This window comes from Lathyrus oleraceus, chromosome 4, assembly GCF_024323335.1.
Source record: "Lathyrus oleraceus cultivar Zhongwan6 chromosome 4, CAAS_Psat_ZW6_1.0, whole genome shotgun sequence".
Lineage (NCBI taxonomy): Eukaryota > Viridiplantae > Streptophyta > Magnoliopsida > Fabales > Fabaceae > Lathyrus > Lathyrus oleraceus.
Window position 1 is genome coordinate 406870585 of NC_066582.1, and position 22445 is coordinate 406893029.

The 22445-nt window shown below is 37.6% G+C and overlaps 1 protein-coding gene and 1 non-coding gene across 3 annotated transcripts; one reads left to right on the forward strand and one right to left on the reverse strand.

Annotated features, from left to right (window-relative positions):
* Positions 1–1584: 1584 nt before the first annotated feature.
* LOC127075713 (uridine 5'-monophosphate synthase) lies at positions 1585–11746 on the forward strand. Of its 2 annotated transcripts, none has more exons than XM_051017175.1 (8): positions 1585–1733; positions 2646–3428; positions 3616–3699; positions 3935–4017; positions 4113–4200; positions 4291–4545; positions 4659–4779; positions 11613–11746. In XM_051017175.1, the coding sequence occupies exons 2-8, from the start codon at positions 2658–2660 to the stop codon at positions 11630–11632; spliced, it is 1422 nt and encodes a 473-aa protein (XP_050873132.1). In that variant the 5' UTR covers positions 1585–1733; positions 2646–2657; the 3' UTR covers positions 11633–11746. The 2 variants fall into 2 exon arrangements, with proteins under 2 accessions (XP_050873132.1, XP_050873131.1); XM_051017174.1 differs by having other exon boundaries at positions 1621–1831.
* Positions 11747–14074: 2328 nt separating this feature from the next.
* LOC127077618 (small nucleolar RNA snoR109) lies at positions 14075–14174 on the reverse strand. Its single transcript, XR_007787408.1, has one exon. It is a non-coding gene; the product is annotated as a small nucleolar RNA snoR109 (small nucleolar RNA).
* Positions 14175–22445: the final 8271 nt, after the last annotated feature.

Genomic DNA, 22445 nt, shown 5'->3' on the forward strand with positions numbered 1-22445 from the left:
CAATGAAATTCGTTAGACACAAAGCTGCCAAAGCAAACACACACGTGGTCACGGTGTTTGACGTACTAAAGCTTGGTACAGTGTTGTTGAGTCCATGGATCACAATGAAGGCATGCCGATGGGACAATATATAGTGGAACTAGATAAAGGTTGGTGCGATTGTGGAAAGTTCCAAGCCTTTCGTACACCCTGCTCCCATGTCATTGCGGCATGTTCAAAGGTTCGAAGGGATCCATCCTACTTACTATCTGACATTTACAAAGTCATAAGCCTATCAAATGTTTACAAAATTAGTTTTTCAGTTGCGGCAAAAGAGGATTACTGGCCAGAATATCAAGGGGACATTGTCTGGCACAACGAAGTTATGCGAAGAAAGAAAAATGGTCGCCCAAACAGCACCCGTATTCGAATCAAAATGGATACGGCGAACAAAATGGTTCGATTATGTAGTTCGTGTTGTCAGTCATGTCACAATCGTACTAACTGACCTAGTGTTGGAACGAGCACAACAAGATAAATTTACATGTACCTCTTTTTCAATATATAAAAAATAAAATTTATTTCATATGATAAATTTGTGAGGAAATACCATCACAAACAAATATAAGACATTCAACACACAAGTAACACATAAACAATAACACAAACAGCTAAAACAATTAAAATACCATTATTATAACTAAGCGATTACAACCATCAAAATAATTTTGAACATATTATGCATCATCTTGTGAACGTCTCTATCAGCCTTAATATCCACTCATTCACGCACTTCTCCATTTTGGTTGAAGTGGACACAAGTCATTGGATTCTTCTAATCATTTTACCATCTGCAATTTCTCCATCTAATCAATGGTTCAACGTCCGATTAAGACGTTCAAACGAATCTATATTCCAAAGTCGGATCTTTATCGGAGGTGCGACGATGAAAAAGATTAAATCGGCATTTCTCTTGTGAATGTATTCAGACATGGTTAAAAATCAAAAAAATGAAGGAGATTGAAATAGAATGAAAGAAAATATGGTTGGAACTTGGAGGGTAAAAGTTGTGTGAAAAAATATGGGAGATGCGCGAGGTATTTATAGATGAAACTTTGAATGCATGCGGCAAAGGGCTATGCGCCACAAGCACATGCATCAAAAGCACATGCATGCGCCAGAAGCATGAGGGCAAGACACATGCATGCGCCAGCAACCTTGGTGCCTTCATGCAATGCTTTGAAAGCATGCGTCAATGGTGTTGGCGCTTGGATGCGCTAGTTGATCTGACGCATCTGTTTGAAAAGATGATTATTTCGATAATTTTTTTGAAAAAATAATTATTTTAGAAATTAACTTAAAAAATATGGTTATTTTAAATAAAAAAATTGGTTATAATTTTGAAATGAGTTTAATTGAAATACGCTGACAGTGTAAAAAGATTTTACACCGTCAGTTAATCATAGACGCCGAATATTAAAAAAAATTGACTTTTATTTTAAAAATTTATAAAATAATCCAACCAGACGATGGTGATGAGTCGACGTAGTAAAACTTTTTAGAATGAAAATATATAATAATTAATCTCTTTTGAAATGTATTCTATCATCATCGAATATTCTGTTAAAGTGAGTAAAGATATGGGGTGTAGTTATGTATTCTGAAGCGTGAAATAGCATCTTCTCGTTGCAAAACTCTGAACCGTGAAATAGCATCTTCTCGTTGTAGCAACAACACTCGCCAGAGCATAAAAGGTTCAAACTCAAACTGGCTTATTTACATTCACATTCAAACCCTTCACTATCTCTCTCAAAATCTCTTCAATTTTTCCCTTACTTTCACTCAGATAAAGGCAAGTTCTTGCATCATTAATTTCTATTTTCTGAGTTCCTGCATTTCGCGTGTTTGCATTAAATACCCAAATTCATTCTTCAATTTAGTAAGAAATTTTTGGCAATAACAGAATCAGGTAGTTTAGATTGCTTGTGCAGGTGCATGAGAAGTAGAAGCACGGTTAGTAAGGTTAAAGATTGTAGGAGTATTATGATTTAATTTATACTAGTACTTACAATTAATTAGTGTATAAGCAACGTTTTAAATAACCGTCGTGTAAAGGGTTTTGCGATTTCCGTTGGTACAAATGTTACATATAGATTGCAGTTATAGATTGCAGTCGTTGTGGTGGGAAATAAGCACAACATAACACAATATTAGTTCAGAATTTTGTAGTAATAATAAGGAATATTTTCTTTGATTTGTATTTTCATATTCTGATTCGGAAAATTTCTCTTTTGTAACTTAAGCGGGGTTTTCGTGGCGTAGCGTCATTTTGTTGCGGTTGTATCGGCTTTTCATATGTGATTGTTTTCTCAGCATTTAAACGTTGAATAGTCGACACCTTCGGATGCTGTTTTGTTGAGGCCGTTTTCGCGGTAATTGATTGTTTTTTAAAACCTTGTGTGTAAGTGTCAGTCAGCTCATGTACTTGTATAGTTGTATGGAGTGCTGTAGCTACTCTTTGACAACATTTTGTAGTTTGTTGTGTATCGCAGAACAATATCAGTGTATTAAAATTCAACTATGCTTGTTATTTTACATCACTGCTTCTATTGTATGCCTTATTTTTATTGATGGTGTTACTTACTGAATGACACTGATTGAAATAGGCACATACATCAATGGAGTCTTTAGTTCTTAAACTCCATGAAATCTCAGCAGTCAAATTTGGAAATTTCAAGCTCAAATCCGGAATCTCCTCACCAATTTACATAGACCTCCGCCTTGTTATATCTTATCCTTCTGTCCTCCAACAAATTTCTCAAACTATGATTTCTTCTGTCCCGGACACTAAATTCGACCTTGTCTGCGGTGTCCCTTATACCGCTCTGCCCATTGCCACTTGTGTGTCTGTCACTCACAACATCCCTATGGTCATGCGCCGCAAGGAAATCAAAGACTACGGCACTTCTAAAGCCGTTGAAGGTGATTTTCAGCATGGACAAAGTTGCTTGATAATTGAGGATTTAGTTACTAGTGGCACATCGGTTTTGGAAACTGCTGCGCCGTTGCGTTCCACTGGGTTGAAGGTCAGTGATGCTGTGGTTTTGATTGATAGAGAGCAAGGTGGGAGACAAAATTTGGAGAGCAATGGAATCAAGTTGCACGCGATTCTTAAATTGACTGAAATGGTGAAAATTTTGAGGGAAAAAGGAAGGCTCGATGAGGAGATGGTTAGAGTTGTTATAAGGTTCTTAGAGGAAAATCAAAAGGTTGCTACTTTGGAAAGTAAAATTAAGTTCAAGAAGGCACTGTCATATTTGGAGAGAGCTAAGTTGTCCAAGAATCCAATGGGAAAGAGGTTGTTTGAGATAATGGCTGAGAAGGAAAGTAATCTGTGTTTGGCTGCGGATGTTGGAACTACAGCTGAATTGCTTGAAATTGCCGAAAAGGTGAGAAAATTTTCAGTTCTGCGATGGCATTTTGTTTAATCTCTTATTTTCAGTGAAAAGGTTACAGTATTCTTACTTTGAAATTTGACAGAATCACGTTCTCTTGATTATCATCAATGAGATTGTAGTAAGAAGTTTGGTCGTGAATAAATTATGTAAATTAATTTCCCTTTTCTTTCTTTGTCAGGTTGGGCGTGAGATATGCTTGCTGAAAACGCATGTAGATATCTTACCAGATTTTACTCCGGATTTTGGCTCTAAACTTCGTGCGGTATAAAGCTAAATTAAGCTATTTTCCCCAAGATTTTGCATACTCTTCTTATTAGCATCTGTACACTGAAGTAGATATGTTAGCATTTACGAAAATAAAATGTTCATGTAACTATTTTAACCAACTATAAGAGTGCTATGTTATGCGTTTACATGAGCAACATTTTACCAAGTTTTAAGGAATTTTATACATTTCTGGAGTAGTTTATTATTAAAATATGATATCTCTGTTGAAGATTGCAGAAAAACACAACTTCTTAATATTCGAGGATCGTAAGTTTGCCGACATTGGTAACACAGTGACCATGCAGTATGAAGGGTAATACATTGCTGGAAAGTTTTGTATTATTTTTCAGATTTCTTTCATCTGTTTCTACATTAAGCATAATATCTTTCTTTTTATGTTATCTACAGAGGGATCTTTCGTATATTGGAATGGGCTGATATCGTAAATGCTCACATTATCTCTGGTCCGGGAATTGTCGATGGACTGAAATTGAAGGTCTATAGAACAATCCTGATCATAACAATATCTTGAATGTAATTATGCAAAATAAGAAATTGTCTAACATGTCAAATGAACAATATGTAGGGTTTGCCTCGCGGAAAGGGTTTGTTGCTACTTGCTGAAATGAGTTCAGCTGGTAACTTTGCCAAGGGAGATTACACATCTGCTGCAGTGAAAATTGCCGAGGATCATTCCGACTTTGTTATTGGCTTCATCTCAGTCAATCCAGCATCGTGGTCTGGGGCACCGGTAAATCCTTGTTTCATTCATGCAACTCCTGGAGTTCAATTGGCGATCGGTGGTGATGGTTTTGGGCAGCAATATAATACTCCATATTCTGTAAGTTTATGCTTGTTGCCATCTATATCCTCTTATTTCTGTTCCTTTGTGCTGTTTTGCACATTCTTGTACTACTTCTATTCGAAATTCACCAAAAAAAAAATTTTGTTCAGGTAATCCATGATAGGGGTAGTGACATTATTATCGTGGGGCGCGGCATTATCAAGGCAGCGAATCCGGCTGCAGCAGCTCGTGAATACCGACTTCAAGGGTGGAATGCATACTTGGACAAGTGTAAGTAAGGCCTATATTTCTTGCTAAATGGATGAGATGTTTCATTTTGCAGTTTTCATAATAGCTTCCTAGAATGGATGCAGCACTGAGATTTTGTTTACTTTAGTCTAGAAATTATTTTACGGTTCAGCTATGTGTTGAAAAAGTCATTGTTTCCTTATTATTTGGATGGTCATTGTTTTCTTATTATTTAGAAATAAATGGAAGATTTTACTACTTTATAGGAACCGTAATAAATGGGTTACGGATGATGTATCCAATGCTTTGGCTATACAAGATGTAAAAGCCAAAACAATATTCATTCCAACATTGAGAGCATTTTCAATAATTAGAGAAATACACTAGTGAGAGAAATTCTTAAATACAATGTGTATTTTATCTTTCCAGTAAATAAAAAGTCTTAGCAACTTTGTGTGTTATTATTCCGCGTTTATATCGTTATTCCATGAATCTGACTATGAGGAAATGTTGCGTAGTTTCCTAACAACTGGTATCAGAGCTGGTTAGTTCTTTCTGTTTTAGAAGCGATCCAGAGGAGTCAGATTCGAGTGGGAGCGATGGCGGCAGACGAAGGAAAGGTAAAAATTGAGAAGTTCGATGGTGTGGACTTCAGCTTTTGGAAGATGCAAATAGAGGATTATTTGTATCAGAAAGGTATGCATGAACCTCTAACGGGCACGAAACCAACGGCAATGGAGGACGGTGCCTGGACCCTTCTAGATAGAAAAGCTCTTGGAGTCATTCGTTTGACGTTATCTCGTAATGTTGCTTTCAACATTGCAAAAGAAAAGACTACGGGTGATCTTATGAATGCTCTTTCCAGCATGTACGAAAAACCGTCGGCCTCAAATAAAGTTCATTTGATGAGGCAGTTGTTCAATTTACGGATGACAGAAGGTGCGTCAACGGCGCAACATCTGAAAGAACACAACACTATTACAACTCAATTGAGTTCAGTTGGAATCGACTTTGATGGATAAGTACGGGCTTTGATACTCTTGTCTTCCCTTCCAGAAAGTTGGAATGCTACAGTCACAGCTGTGAGTAGTTCATCGGGAAGCAACAAGTTAAAATTTGATGATGTACGTGATTTGGTTCTCAGTGAAGAGATCCGACGGAGAGAGTCGGGTGAATCATCAACCTCTTCAGTATTGCATACAGAGTCAAGAGGTAGAAGTTCAACTAGAGGAAGCGAACGCAGTAAATCAAAGGTGAGACGATCAAAGTCCAAAAATCATCATAGTTCTAACAGCTCAAAGACTATTGAGTGTTGGAATTGCGGGAAGACCGGACACTACAAAAATTAGTGCAGGAGTGCACCGAAGAACAAGGAGGCGAAAGATGAGGCAAACATTGCTTCAACCTTAGGAGGAGGTGATGCGTTGATATGCTCTTTAGAGAGCAAGGAAGAGTCTTGGGTGTTAGACTGTGGAGCATCCTTTCATGCAACTTCACAGAAACAGTTCTTTGAAAATTATGTTCTCGAGAACCTCGGTAAAGTTTACCTTGGTAATGAACAATCTTGTGAGATTGTGGGAAAAGGTGTAGTGAAGATCAAGTTGAACGGGTCTGTTTGGGAGTTGAAAAATGTCAGACACATTCCTGACCTAACGAAGAACTTAATCTCAGTAGGTCAGTTGGCCAATGATGGATACACAACAATCTTCCAAGGAGATCATTGGAAGATTTCAAAAGGTGCAATGACACTTATTCGCGGTAAAAAGAGTGGTTCTCTTTACAAGACAGCTGGAGCATGTCATTTGATTGCAGTTGCAGCAAATGAAAGTTCCAATCTATGGCACCAAAGACTAGGCCATATGAGTGAGAAGGGGATGAAGGTTATGCACTTAAATGGAAAACTACCGGGTGTTTAGTCAATAGAAATTGACATGTGCGAAGACTATATATTTGGAAAGCAGAAACGAGTTAGCTTTCATACAAGTGGGAGAACTCCAAAAAGGGAAAGACTCGAGCTTGTCCACTCTGATGTTTGGGGTCCAACTACCGTCTCATCTATTGGTGGAAAGAAATACTTCGTGACTTTTATTGATGATCATTCCAGAAAGGTATGGGTATAGTTTCTGAAATATAAGTCTGACGTATTTGAGGCTTTCAAGGTATGGAAAGCGATGGTAGAAAACGAGACCGGATTGAAGATCAAAAAGCTCCGAACTGACAATGGTGGTGAATATGTGGACACCATGTTCAAGAAGTTATGCTATGAGCACGGAATAAGAATGGAGAGGATTGTGCCAGGTACGCCTCAACAGAATGGTGTAGCTGAGCGTATGAATCGAACGTTGACTGAAAGAGCCAGAAGCTTACGCGTGCAGTCAGGCTTACCGAAGCAGTTCTGGGCAGAGGCAGTCAACACATCAGCTTACTTAATCAACCGAGGTCCATCGGTACCATTGGAGCATAGAATACCAGAAGAGGTATGGAGCGGAAAAGAGGTAAAACTCTCACATTTTGAAGTTTTCGGTTGTGTAGCATATGTGCACATTAGTGATCATGGCAGGAACACGCTTGACCCCAAATCAAAGAAATGCACTTTCCTCGGTTATGGTGAGGATGAGTTTGAGTATCGCTTATGGGATGCTGAAAACAAAAAGATGATCCGCAGTAGAGATGTAATCTTCAATGAAAGAGTGATGTACAAGGACAAACAGAATACATGTGTCAGCAACTCAGATTTGAGTGGGCCAGTTTATGCAGAGGTGGGCGATGTCTTAGAAAGTCCTATAGTTGATAATCCTCAGCTAGAGGAAACAATTCAACAAGGCAGTGAGCAGCAGTCTGGCATATCAGAGCCTCCGAATCCAACTCCTGTATTGAGAAGGACTTCTAGAACTCATGTTCCTAACAGGAGATACATGGATTACATGTTATTGACAGGTGAAGGGGAGCCTGAAGATTAAGCAAAACCATGTTTGACAGCAGATGCTAGCAAGTGGGAACTTGCTATGGAAGACGAGATGAAGTCTTTGATCTCCAATCAGACATGGGAACTTGTTGAGTTACCTATGGGAAAAAGGGCACTTCGCAACAAATTGGTGTATCGGGTGAAGGAAGACCATGATGGCTCTAAGAGATACAAGGTCCGACTAGTTGTCAAAGGATTTCAGCAAAAAGAAGGAGTTGACTACACTAAAATTTTTGCACCAGTTGTGAAGCTCAATACTATCAGGTATGTGTTAAGTATTGTTGTCAGTGAAGAGCTCTACCTAGAGCAGTTGGATGTGAAGACTGCGTTTCTTCACGGAGACTTAGATGAGGAGATCTACATGCCTCAACCAAGAGGTTTCTTAGAAGAAGGCAAACAAAAAATGGTGTGCAGATTAAAGAAGAGCTTGTATGGTCTAAAACAAGCTCCAAGACAATGGTATAGGAAGTTTGAAAGCTTCATGCACAAGGAAGATTTCCAGAAGTGCAATGCCGACCACTGTTGTTTCTTCAAAAGATATCATTCAAGTTATATCATTTTATTACTTTATGTCGATGATTGTTAGTAGCAGGTCCAGATATTTATGAAATCAGAAACTTGAAGATGCAATTGTCAAAAGAATTTGACATGAAGGACTTGGGTCCAGCAAAGAAGATTCTTGGAATGCACGAGAGATAAGCAAAGAGGAATTTTGCAGTTATCTCAGGCGGAGTACATCAACCGTGTTTTACAAAGATTCAACATGGACAATGCCAAACCAGTTAGCACACCTTTAGCTAGTCATTTTCGCTTATCAAAGGACCAGACCCCAAAGACGGAGGAAGAAAAAGAATTGATGGCTAAGATTCCATATGCTTCAGCCATTGGAAGTTTGATGTACGCGATGGTATGCACGAGGCCAGACATTGGCCATGCAGTGGGAGTTGTAAGTAGGTTTATGTCAAATCCAGGTAAAGCCCATTGGGAAGCTGTGAAATGGATTTTGAGGTATCTACGAGGCACTAAGGAGAAATGTTTGTGCTTTAGTAAAGGTGAATTAAAAGTACAAGGCTATGTAGATGCAGACTTTGCTGGTGAAGTTGATCATCGAAGAAGTACCACCGGTTACATATTTATTGTTGGTACTACAGCTGTTAGTTGGATGTCGAGGATACAAAAGATCGTTGCTCTATCCACTACAGAGGCTGAGTATGTAGCAGTAATAGAAGCTAGCAAAGAGTTGATATGGCTTCAAGGATTATTGATAGAGTTGGGATTCATCCAAGAGAGGAGTGTTTTGCACAGCGACAGTCAGAGTGCAATACATTTGGCTAAGAATTCAGCATTCCATTCTAGAACGAAGCACATCGATCTCCGTTATCACTTTATCAGAACTCTGCTTGAGGATGAGATACTAACGTTGAGGAAGATTCTGGGAAGTAAGAACCCATCAGACATGTTGACAAAGGTAGTAACTAATGATAAACTGAAGTTATGCTCAACTTCAGTTGTCTTGCTAGAATAACATACCAGAGAAGGCTGCTGCATGATCGAGATGTGAAGACCGACTGAAGTCAATCTTCAAGTGGGAGATTGTTGAAAAAGTCATTGTTTCCTTATTATTTGGATGGTCATTGTTTTCTTATTATTTAGAAATAAATGGAAGATTTTACTACTTTACAGGAACCGTAATAAATGGGTTACGGATGATGTATCAAATGCTTTGGCTATACAAGATGTAAAAGGCAAAACAATATTCATTCCAACATTGAGAGCATTTTCAATAATTAGAGAAATACACTAGTGAGAGAAATTCTTAAATACAATGCGTATTTTATCTTTCCAGTAAATAAAAAGTCTTAGCAACTTTGTGTGTTATTATTCCGCATTTATATCGCTATTCCATGAATCTGACTATGAGAAAATGTTGCGTAGTTTCCTAACACTATGTATACCAGAAGGGCTTCATTTTTCTAAAAATAATTGGGTATTATGACAATGAAAAAAAAAAAGAAAATTTCATAGCATTGATGGGTGTGTGTTTGGAGATGAATAACCTGAACTTCACATTCAACTTTAAAGCATTATGTGATGAGGGTTATGTATAATAGAACAGGCGGGAGCGATAAAAAGAGGAATATACTAATACTAACAATTGCATCTTAACATTATTAAATCTCAGTTATGAGTATATTAATATTAACAATTGCATCTTAACATTATTAAATCTTAGTTATGAGAATGCAATAATAAATCTTATGAAAAAAGACTTTACAATCTATTATGGTTCTTTCTTGTTTGAGATTGGTCTTTGCCGAAGTCCATAGAAGATAACTCAATTTATTGAGATTGGTGAATTTTTTACTCAAATAACTCTGTGTTTCAAAAAAATAAATCAAAATAATTCACATTTCAGATTAATTCTCAAACTACCTCATTTTCTATAAAAAAAACGTCAACACATAGGTGTCAGATGAATCTACCCTTAAATTTAAAGAGGAGTCGTCAATTGAATTGACTACAGCATATGATGTTTTCAATCCAATTGACGTCGGTGTAAAGAATGAGAGGAGATGCCAATTGATCTGATTCCTGTGTGTATTGTGTAACTTTTTTTTATAAATAGAGATGTTTTGTGATTCATTTTTCCACGTCTCTTTTCATTATATTGCAAACATGGTACGTCTTTGTCGCCAATATGGAAAAGTGATTTATTTGAGAGACAAGCCTCCGATGGAGATGCTCTTCTGAAACATCTATCGTTTCGAGCAACTACAAAGGGAGTTGGTTCGTTGGTTAGACTGACACATACCTGAAGGCGAAAAATTAAAAGTATTGTTGTAATCAGTTAGAAATATTATTTTTAAATGTTGTGGTTAAGAATTTTTATCTGTTTTATATTTGTTATTTATGTTGTTTATTCAGACCTATTCATTTTTAAGTGTGTTTAAGTTGAAGTGATGTTTGTTGTTAACATTGTTGTAACAAAAAAATTTTAATATATCAAAATCAAAGGTTACAAAAATTGAATGGAGATACTAAATTATGATGCATAGGTTGCTCAGAGATTGTGATATTTTTTCATATTGTGTCAAGGTTGACGACTTATACTATATAATCTTATTATTTTATCAGCTGTATTCATTTCTATTCTAATACGCGTGCTGCTTGGCCGTCTTTTTTTCTTTCTTCGCATCTCATTTTTGTGTCAAATTATGTCATCTTCATATGGAAGCCAATATTCCTCCATTGTTAGTATTGAGAAGCTTTCGCTATAGACACTCATGACGGTAATGACCTTGTAAACATCGGATATATGGTTGTAAGCATCCTGGCGAGTATGTGCGCATGTCGCAATGACATGAGAGCAAGGTATACGGAAGGCCTGAAACTAGAACTTGCCACAGTTGCACCAACTTCAGTTTAGTCTAACAGCATATCATAAATTTGGCATCCCCTCGTTGTGGTCATTTGTTTCTTGTACACTAAAATTTTACCTATGACGGTCAAAGATTGTAACTGTGTGTGTGCTAACTTTGATAGTTTCCTCTTTTATCACTTTCATACAGCATTCACTGAATAATTGACCTAACATTAACACTGCACTTCATCTTTCGCATCTGGTTGCAAAGGTCGATGACAACCTAAAATAGGTTGTTCTCACCAATGCGGTTATTGGTAGATTTCCAATGTCTTTGAAGACGTCATCCATGCATTCCACAAGGTTTGTTGTCATGTGACCCCATTAATAATTAATTATATTTACTTATTTTACCCATTATTATCTTTAAATAATATATTTATTTTTTTGGTGCAAATGGTTGGCTCGTGATATGAGTTATAACAAATGTCCTATTACTTATTTTACCCATTATTATCTTTAAATAATATATTTATTTTTTTGGTGCAGATGGTTGGCTCGTGATATGAGTTATAACAAATGTCCTAAACATTGTATTACCCAATATCGCAATCTCTTGGATCACTTTCGGCCAACAGATGTATTTCCATTAACCGAATTAATTCGTAATAATTTTTTTAATATCTCCCATTGCGTAATCTAATATATTTTCACATTTCAGTTCATTTGGCGTTCATATCTAACTTAGATCATGACCATGAAATCAACGAACAAGATGCAGCTGTTTGGACTGCATCCACACCGATCATAAGGTTCACCACTATGGAGATGCATCATAGTGACTGTGTTAAATTGCAGTTTAATATGCTTCAACACATCCCAGATCCCCCGACAAACCTCGGAGAATAGCATCTACGAAAAGTTAACGACAAATGTAACTTTAACTCTTGGCAAAGCTTCGCTAGATCTGAGTGTCAAAAATGGAAGTACCGACAAGACCATGTCTTAACTGGCGTTATGATGTCAACCGAAAAAAAACCAACTCGTAATTATATGGTTTGATACATATCGGTTGGATTTGAGTTCCTCATCGATGATATGTACATATACGATCCACGCCAGGTAACTTATACACAAGAAGGTTCAACATCTAACCCCTCACAATATTGTCAGACCAATTACTCACAATCCCCTACCATCAAAATTATCGATCCACAAACAGACAAACATACGACCTTAACATGTCAAACACTCAACTACAATACCAAGACCATACCTCGTAGTCGTCTTAGCCAAAATACTCAGCGATCATTTAACAACAATCGTCATTCCTCGTACTATAGTCAAGAAGCCCAAACATCACAAAACCAAAACATGCGACAACCATATGGCTACCAAACACCACAACAATCATTTCAACCTTTCCTCGACACATCATTCACACCAATGTCGTCATTCAATCGTCTTGGTCGCCCTCCAATAACTCAAACACAACCTAACTACTCTAGCATGGGTCACAAACTCAATTATGGCGGTAGCGCTTCATTGCATAGATAGGACTACGCGAATTTGTCTAAACATCTTAGGGAATCTCCTACAGATGGTGGTGATGTTCCTGGATCCTCAAATCCTCAAAATTATGATGCATAATTAAAAATAAAATTTTAAAATCCATATAGACACCCTTATACAATATTAGCACTCCAACATCAAAGTTAATGCAGGAAGTACATGTTTGATTTTATATATTGTGGCAGTTCAAATCAGTGCCAAATCAGTGCCATGTGATCACGCACCTTACCCAGGTGGGACTTCTGATTAAATGTAACAATAGGCAAACTTTTGAGGGCAAGGATCGAGTCACCCTCAACTATACTCGTCTCATTCCTCCCCATTTTTTTTACATGATAGGCCTAAACACAATGGGCATACCCATTTAACATCATTCTTATTTTCCGATATAAAATTAAATTTGTGTTAAATTAAAATTTTGGTATAATAATATACTTCTTAATTAATTGAATAACTTTGATTTACACCTCTCAGTGTAAAATAAATCTAGATTATTTGAAGTATTATTAGTTTGATTTCTTCTGTTTTGTTCATTTTATTTTTCAGAACATTTATTTTATGATAGAGAAAAAATGTAAATAACACTTTATCAACGCAAATCATACTCAAAAATAACCTCCCATCCATTCTTCAAAAGTCGTGTTAGTTTAGTTCAATTCTTCAAACTTCTCCCCATTTCCCTTTTGGCTTACTAATGGTATAAACAGATCAAACAGATCAGAGCATGATCCCATAATCTTTAAATCAATTTTCATTTATCTTATCAATGCCAAATGGTATACTAGAAGCTTTATCAAGTTTGTGATTCTGCAATCCATCATTGCTCAGATTATGAGTCAAATAACACTAAAAACGTTTCTTTATAGGTGTAAAAAGTATTAAAAAAACAAGAAACGGAGGGAGTATGACATCGAGTGTTGCTTCCTCATTTTATGGAAGAGTTTTCTATCAGGACTGTTTTTTGCATTCCTTTTCGTCCTACTAAGGCTCCAACAATCAAGGACATTATTTAGACTCCTCCTAAGTATACAAACATGTTTTTAGTATTTCCTTTTTAAGGATACATTTATTGTTTTTATGATCCATTCCAAATTTTCAACCGTATCCATGTTTGTTTGATAACGAGTAGTTTACTAAAAACATACAGAGGAAATACTATAGTATAGCCAATAAAACGAAAATACTACAATAATCTCACGCAAACACCTGGTAAAATTATAACAAAGATTTTAAATACTTTCTTCGAAAAACAAAATGGCTAATAAAACGAAATATAAAAATTGAAGCAAATACCCAAAAAATCCCAGATTAATACATAAGCACAAACCCACAAATTGCTAAGGCGTATAAGATAATTCCCTACTTCCCTTCTAATAATTCACCAAAAAGGTACCAAAAATAAATAACTAAAACATACTAAGATTGATATAAACAATCGAAATTGTGAGAAACTCGGTAAGCAGATTTATCGACAGAGATCCAAAAGGATCTCACAATAACCGGCCAGTAAGCTTCTTCGATTTAATCTAGCTATAGCCACAATGGCGAATTCAAGATCAAAGGTATCGGTTTTTCTTACCACCCTTCTCTCGGTACAATATAGCCTCGTTAAGAAAAAACATCAAAAAAGAGAAAAATCAAATACAGAATACAGAATCGTAAGAAACATATCAAAACAATTACTACGCTATAACGAGAAATTTGAAAATCTGAAATGAAGAAATAGAAATATATGAATGAATTTTCAGAACTACGTGTGTTTGTGAACTTCAACTTCTCTATTAGCCGCAATGCTAAACCCTAAAATAATTTGTGAGAAAGTGAGAGGGTTAGCAGCGTATTTATAACCAGTGTAGGCTTTGTGCCGAGGAAAGATCGTGACCGTTTATCTTTTATTGAACCGGTGGATGTCAAATGGCCGTTTTAAAACTACAAATAAAATTATTTATGAAATTGTAAATTGGGTAATTCTAGGCTCCAGATGCATGTGGTGGTATTCAATGAATCATTGTTTAACACCGTTAGATATGTTATTATTTTTATTCAATTATATTTCAATTTTTAGAAAATTCAAAATAATTTTTTTGTTACTATTAGGCTCCACAATAGAAAGCATATATAAATAAAAATAAATATTGGTCAAAAAGAAAGTTTGTGTATTGGATCTTAGATCAAATACATTAATTATTTTTGTTAATTTTATTTATATTTTAAATCAGAGTAATATTTTTTAAGACACATGTTAAGAAATTTAATAAAAGGTTATATTGGATTGAGATATTAAGAGATTATTTTTGAATGTAAAAAAATTAAAATTTTAAAATTTTATTTTAACAATTAATTTCTTAAAATTTTAAAAAAAAAATTAATATAAAATTTATAGTTTTAAACAGGTCAACGTAACTCTTAGAATTTTTTTTTAAAATATCCAAAAATTTAAAAAAAAATTCAAAGATATACAATTTTTCAAAATAATTACACAAATGGCCAATTTTGGCCATTTTTTACACTAAGGCGCCATCCTAGTTGGCGCCTACCCTTAATGGGTAGGGCAAGTCGCCACTAGGAGTGGCGCCTATGCCCATTCCCTTTTTTTTTTTTTTTTTTTTTAATGTTATTTTTTTTGTTTTTTTAATTTTTTTTTATTTATAAATTTATATATTTTATTAATTATATTAATTTATGTTAAGACATATATAAATAAATTTTTTTACAAGATATATATATATATATATATATTATATTTATTTATATATATATATATTAATTTATATATATATATATATATATTAATATAATTTATAAGTAATTAATATTATTTGTAAATTTTTGGAAAAAAAATTAATTTATATACGTATAAAGATATGATAGACAATATTTTTAAAGATAAAGATAAAGATATAAAGATAATAAACAGAAAATATTTTTATTTAAATAATAGACAAGACAAATATTACAAAGATATGATTAATCACATATGATGCGGTCCCTTTTACGATCCGCACGGGGGAGGTCTAGTTACTCGCCTAGACAGTTCACGTGGTGGTGGTGCTTCCCTACTACCACCCCTTGCCCTAACGCGCCCCCTTGCCGCTTGCCGTTGTGGTTGGGTCGAAGTCCCTTCAGTGCTGTAGGAAAGACGAGTCCCCTCTGCGCCCTCGAAGCTTTGTCTCGGTGGGACAAACTGACTACTACTGGGTGCGCCCTCGAATTGTGGTCTTTGGTAGTTTAGGGTTGAATCGGGTTGGCCAAAGTGCAATGTTTGTTGTGGTGTGTAGTAGTCCTGTTGGTAGTCCTCTTGTATACCCGTGTCGGGGCTAGGTGGAGGACTGGAAGAGCTTGGGAAATTGTCGTGTTGGAAGTGTTGGGATTGGTGGAAGTAGGGGGATTGATATTGTGGTAGGTGTTGGGACTGTTGATGGTGGTGGGAATGTTGAGTTTGTTGTTGGTAGTCTTCATGGTATTGGGATTGAGTTTGTGGTATGTTTTGTTGATTTGGTTGGGGGGTGGACATGTGTTGTGGTGGTTGTTGTTGGTAATATGGTGGTGGTGGTTGTTGTTGGTAATAAGGTGGTGGTGGTTGTTGTTGGTAAAATGGTTGTGGTGGTTGTTGTTGGTAATAAGGAGGTGGTGGTTGTTGTTGGGAATACTGCGGTGGTTGTTGTTGTTGGGAATACTGTGGTGGTTGTTGTTGTTGGAAATATGGTTCTTGCATCCGGGGATCGTCCAAATAGAACGGGTCAGACACAATCATTTCTGGATTGGTATTTGCTCTATACCAATCCACATATTCCCTTGTCGGCTTCATTTCGTTGGGCGCCACCGGAAATTGTAGAACATAGTGGGCACGGTCTTTCCACATTTTTCGAAACTCCTTAGCAAATTCCTTCCAATTTTTGGCATACCACTGGTGGCTGACTTTTTTTAGATGCCAAGGTTCCATAGACATTGGGGGGCCTGGGATTTCTTGATGCATTCCGAATTGAAGCTTGACACGGTCATTTTGGTGCATCTCCACAGTGGTGAACCGCATTATGGCCGTTTTTGCTGTCCAAACAGCTGCATCTTCGGGGTTGGGTTGATGTTCCAATCCCAAATATGGCCTTCAAATAAACTGCAAAGAAAAAAGTAAATATGTTATTTATCGAGAATGCATGACATTAATAAATCAGTTAGAAGTTTAGGGTTTAGTGGTAATACATCCTGTGCTCGGAGACGATCCAACAGTTGACGATAAAATATAATTTTATTTTTGGGGGTAAGACTGTAATCCAGTCCGGTTGTAATGAACCTAAACAAAAAAAGATAAATAATATTAGTTACAAATATTTATAGAATAAATATACAAAATGAAATAAGATCATAAATTTACCTAGTTGCGTAGGGGAAGGAGTAGTCATTAGGATTTTCTGGGGCTAGCCTCGGCAATCTCCACCACCCCCATGTTTGGAGCAAAAAAGCACATCCAGAAAATGTACAGTGCTCATTTTGTGCATTTTTACACAAAGAGCTATATAGGAATGCTAATACTGCAGAACCCCAACTATATGTGCTTATTCTATCAATGTCCCCGAGCAAACTCAAGTACATAAAATTTATGCTATTTCCCGTCCCTTCGGGAAATAGCAAGTTCCCAAACAATAGCATAATGTAAACCCGGGTTTTTATGACTTTTTCTTGTTCGGAGGATTCCTCAGTCAAAGTTATGGAGTCGTGGTACAATTGTAGGCTAGATAATTTAATACCCTGACCCCTTGCTTTGGCAGACCCCTCACCCTCGACCAGATCTACCCCCAACATTTGAACACATATTTGGTTAGGCTGTTGAACATTTCCGGTCACAGGCTTACCATCTATTCTAAGACCTAAAAGCATGTACACGTCCTCTAATGTGACGGTACATTCACCAGTTGGTAGGTGAAAGGTGTGTGTCTCAGGTCTCCAACGTTCACACAGAGCCAAAATGAATTTGGCATCAATGGTGGCATTTACGACATGCATTACATGACCGAAACCCGCACGCTCTATGTAAGGTACGCACCATGGGTCTGGATAAGGCATTGGGTGTGAACGTTGACGAAATTTCTTGGGATCCTTTAAAAACAAACAATATAAAAAATCATTATATTGGACTTTTAAAAAACTAATTACAAACATACGAAAGAGGCAATGTTCAAGAAAAACTTACGAATGAGGCAATGTTTGCCCTAGTTCCTCTGTGTTCTTGGCCCATGGTAAGAAGCGACATGACTGCAATGTAGGAAGAAGCTTGGTGGATGAGAAGTTTCGCCTGAGTTCTCTGAATAAAAGTGTTAGTGGTTGATGAAAACTTGCAAGAATGACCCTCTATTTATACTCGTTTTCAAGTAGACTGAATATGCAAAAATGTGACAAGTGTAAGGCATGCGTGGTAGTGTTGGCATGCATTGGTGGAATCTGATGATGCAGAAACGTGACAAGTGGAAGGCATGCGTGGGAATCTTGCAGAATAGGTGCAGACTAGGTGGCAGTGTTGGCATGCATAGGTGCAGACTAGGTGGGAGTTGTCTTGTCTTGGGGAAGACTTGGTGGAATCTGATGATGCAAAGGTGTGACACGTGGAAGGCATGCATGGGAATCTTGCAGAATAGGTGCAGACTAGGTGGTGGTGTTGGCATGCATTGGTGCAGACTAGGTGGTAGTGTTGGCATGCATTGGTGCAGACTAGGTGGGAGTTGTCTTGTCTTGGGGAAGACTTGGTGGAATCTGATGATGAAAAAATGTGACACGTGTAAGGCATGCGTGGGAATCTTATTTAAAATAAATAATTAAGCGTAAATAAGATTGAATATTATTTTAAACACATAATCACTATTTTACTTTATTTGTAAGAAACTACTAACACGATTTTAAGAATTTCTTTCCTATAACATGTTTGTTGTCATTTTATGGTGATCTATGTGCTTGCGCTTTTTTTTATCACATTTTTTATTATGCCAAAGGGGCATAAGTAAACTCTTAGGGGGGAGTAAAGCATAATCTCTTTATCAGTGAGGGGAGTTGGCATGCATTAGTACAGACTAGGTGGGAGTGTTGCATTCAAGGGTGTGACACGTGTAAGGCATGCGTGGGAATCTGCCAGACTTGGTGGTGAAGACTTGATGGGGAACAGGCATGCATGGGAATCTCTGAGACTAAGTTCAGGCTAGGTGGATAGGTTGGCATGCATTAGTACAGACTAGGTGGGAGTGTTGCATTCAAGGGTGTGACACGTGTAAGGCATGCACTACGCCAAAAAGTGCTTTTGGCAGCACCAAAAAGAAAGCGCTTTTTAAAAAAAGCGCTGTAATAGCTTGAAAAAAAATTCGCCTATGTAAAGAAAGCGCTTTTAAGGTAAAAGCGCTCTTATAGGTCTCCACTTATGAAAGCGCTTTTAAGGTAAAAGCGCTCTTATACACATCTATGAGTTTCACACTTATGAAAGCGCTTTTAAGGTAAAAGCGCTCTTATAGGTCTCATGGGTTTCACACTTATGAAAGCGCTTTTAAGGTAAAAGCGCTCTTATAGGTCTCAGTCTCACATCTATGAGTTTCACACTTATGAAAGCGCTTTTAAGGTAAAAGCGCTCTTATAGGTCTCATGGGTTTCACACTTATGAAAGCGCTTTTAAGGTAAAAGCGCTCTTATAGGTCTCATGGGTTTCACACTTATGAAAGCGCTTTTAAGGTAAAAGCGCTCTTATAGGTCTCAGTCTCACATCTATGAGTTTCACACTTATGAAAGCGCTATTAAGGTAAAAGCGCTCTTATAGGTCTCATGGGTTTCACACTTATGAAAGCGCTTTTAAGGTAAAAGCGCTCTTATAGGTCTCATGGGTTTCACACTTATGAAAGCGCTTTTAAGGTAAAAGCGCTCTTATAGGTCTCAGTCTCACATCTATGAGTTTCACACTTATGAAAGCGCTTTTAAGGTAAAAGCGCTCTTATAGGTCTCATGGGTTTCACACTTATGAAAGCGCTTTTAAGGTAAAAGCGCTCTTATAGGTCTCAGTCTCACACACTTATGAAAGCGCTTTTAGGGTAAAAGCGCTCTTACAAAATCGGTACTGCGTCTGAATCTGTTAATGCAGCTTACATATTTTCTAGAAAAGATCTTTCTCGGTATGTCTTTCAGCTTAGATATTATACAAACCCAAAGCATGTGTTTAATCATTTAGTATCTAGAATGAATCATTATGTTCAATTATTCATGTTAAGCTAATGAATCAAGTTACCAAAATATGTTAGTTATGTATGTTGCTTTATTATTTAAATCTATATGACCTCTTACTAGTAAAGATCATGAGTAGTGATGCGTGGGAATCTGCCAGACTTGGTGGTGAAGACTTGATGGGGAACAGGCATGCATGGGAATCTCTGAGACTAAGTTCAGACTAGGTGGATAGGTTGGCATGCATTAGTACAGACTAGGTGGGAGTGTTGCATTCAAGGGTGTGACACGTGTAAGGCATGCGTGGGAATCTGCCAGACTTGGTGGTGAAGACTTGATGGGGAACAGGCATGCATGGGAATCTCTGAGACTAAGTTCAGACTAGGTGGATAGGTTGGCATGCATTAGTACAGACTAGGTGGGAGTGTTGCATTCAAGGGTGTGACACGTGTAAGGCATGCGTGGGAATCTGCCAGACTTGGTGGTGAAGACTTGATGGGGAACAGGCATGCATGGGAATCTCTGAGACTAAGTTCAGACTTGGTGGTGAAGACTTGATGGATAGGCAGTAAGATTCTTGCAGTATAAATAGTCACACACATTTTCGCAAAGGTATTCACAATATCTTCACAGCAATCTTCACAAAACCTTGACAATATCTTCACAAAACCTTCACAAAACCTTCACAAAACCTTCACAAAACCTTCACAATATCTTCACAAAACATGGCATCTTCATCACAATACAAAATCAAAGCTCACGTCAATGGTGAGACTTATGAATGTGATATGTCTGGCTTCCAATTTAGAAACACCGAATGCACTCGTTTTTGTCTAAAAAGTGGAGCTGACTTCTCTTACCTGAAGAGGAAGATTGAGTCCAAACTAAGACAACCCGTGTCCCAAATTTTTTATCAACAACCTTTTTTTTCAGAAAACAACTCTGTCAAGTTTTATAAGTCATTGATTCAAAATGACATAGAGACACAATACATGCTTCGTAACCATGAGTACTCTGGTTACGAATACATAGTGTTGTACATTGTGTTGGAACAACCTTAACCAACTCAGAATATTCAATCACAGGTTATTGATCCTGTGATTGATGACGAACAAGATGCTGAGCACCACGTTGAAGACGATGTGGTTGATGATGCTGAAGACGTGGTTGATGACTTGGTGAACCGTCATTCTGAAGACGAAGACCAACCTCAAATACCTATAGCGCAACGCTACTCACCTCCTGCGCACTTCACAACACTTAACTTGGGCGAGGATGAGCCCTCATCAGATATGTTCTACAACCCATATATGAGGTCTGATGAGGACTTAAAGAAGGGTGACCAATTTCGGACCAAGGAAGAGTGTCTGTTAGCAATAAAGAACTGGCACTTGAAAAATTGTGTTGACTACGATGTTATCAAATCAAATCCGGAAAGATACGTTATTGAATGCAAAAATCCGGAGTGTGGATATAGGTTGATGGCATCGTACAAGAAGAAGCATAATGCGTGGGTGATAGGGTCCATATCTCAAGCTCACATTTGCGTCAACACCAACATGGCACAGGATCATCGCAAACTTAGCCATGACATGATCTGCCATTCCATATTACCTCTAGTTGAGGCTGACCCGTCACTGAAGGTCAAAACAATTATCTCCCATTGTGTGGCTGTTTTCAAATATACACCGTCATACAGAAAGGCTTGGTTAGCGAAAACCAAGGCAATTGAACTGGTGTACGGTAACTGGGAGGAATCATACAAACAACTACCACGCTACCTGGCTGCACTACGATTGTATTCACCTGGGACGGTTACTATAATGGAGACCTTGCCTGCACAATCCCCTGACGGAACTCGTCTAGAAGGTAATGGAATTTTCCATAGACTTTTCTGGGCATTTCGTCCCTGCATCATCGGGTTCACATTCTGCAAACCACTTGTTCAAGTCGATGGAACTTGGCTGTATGGGAAATACAAAGGATCTTTACTGATGGCGGTCGCACAAGATGGCAATTCAAATATTTTCCCAATAGCCTTTGCATTGGTGGAAGGAGAAACGGCTGCTGCTTGGAGTTTCTTCCTTAAGAATCTTCGAACGCACGTGACTCCACAAACTGGCATCTGCGTGATCTCTGACAGGCACGCTTCAATAGACAGTGCATACAATAATCCAGCAAATGGTTGGCATGACCCCCCGTCTACCCATGTCTACTGCATCAGGCATATTGCTCAAAATTTTATGCGGGAGTTCAAGGATAACTTCTTGAAGCAACATTTGATAAACGCGGGGTATGCCTTAAACCAACCTGGATTCCAATACTATCGCCGGGAAATAGTGTTGGCAAATTCTGATGCAGGGAGGTGGATCGATAATATCGACCGAGCGAAGTGGACTAGATCATATGACGATGGGGTGAGGTGGGGCCACATGACAACAAATCTTGTGGAATCAATGAACGACGTGTTTAAGGGCATACGTAACCTCCCGGTAACCGCATTGGTGAGTGCGACGTATTTTCGGATGGCAACGTTGTTCGTAACAAGAGGCAGGCGCTGGAATAAAGTGTTGCAGACGAGTCAAGTATATAGTGATGCCTGCATGAAGTTTATGAGGCAGG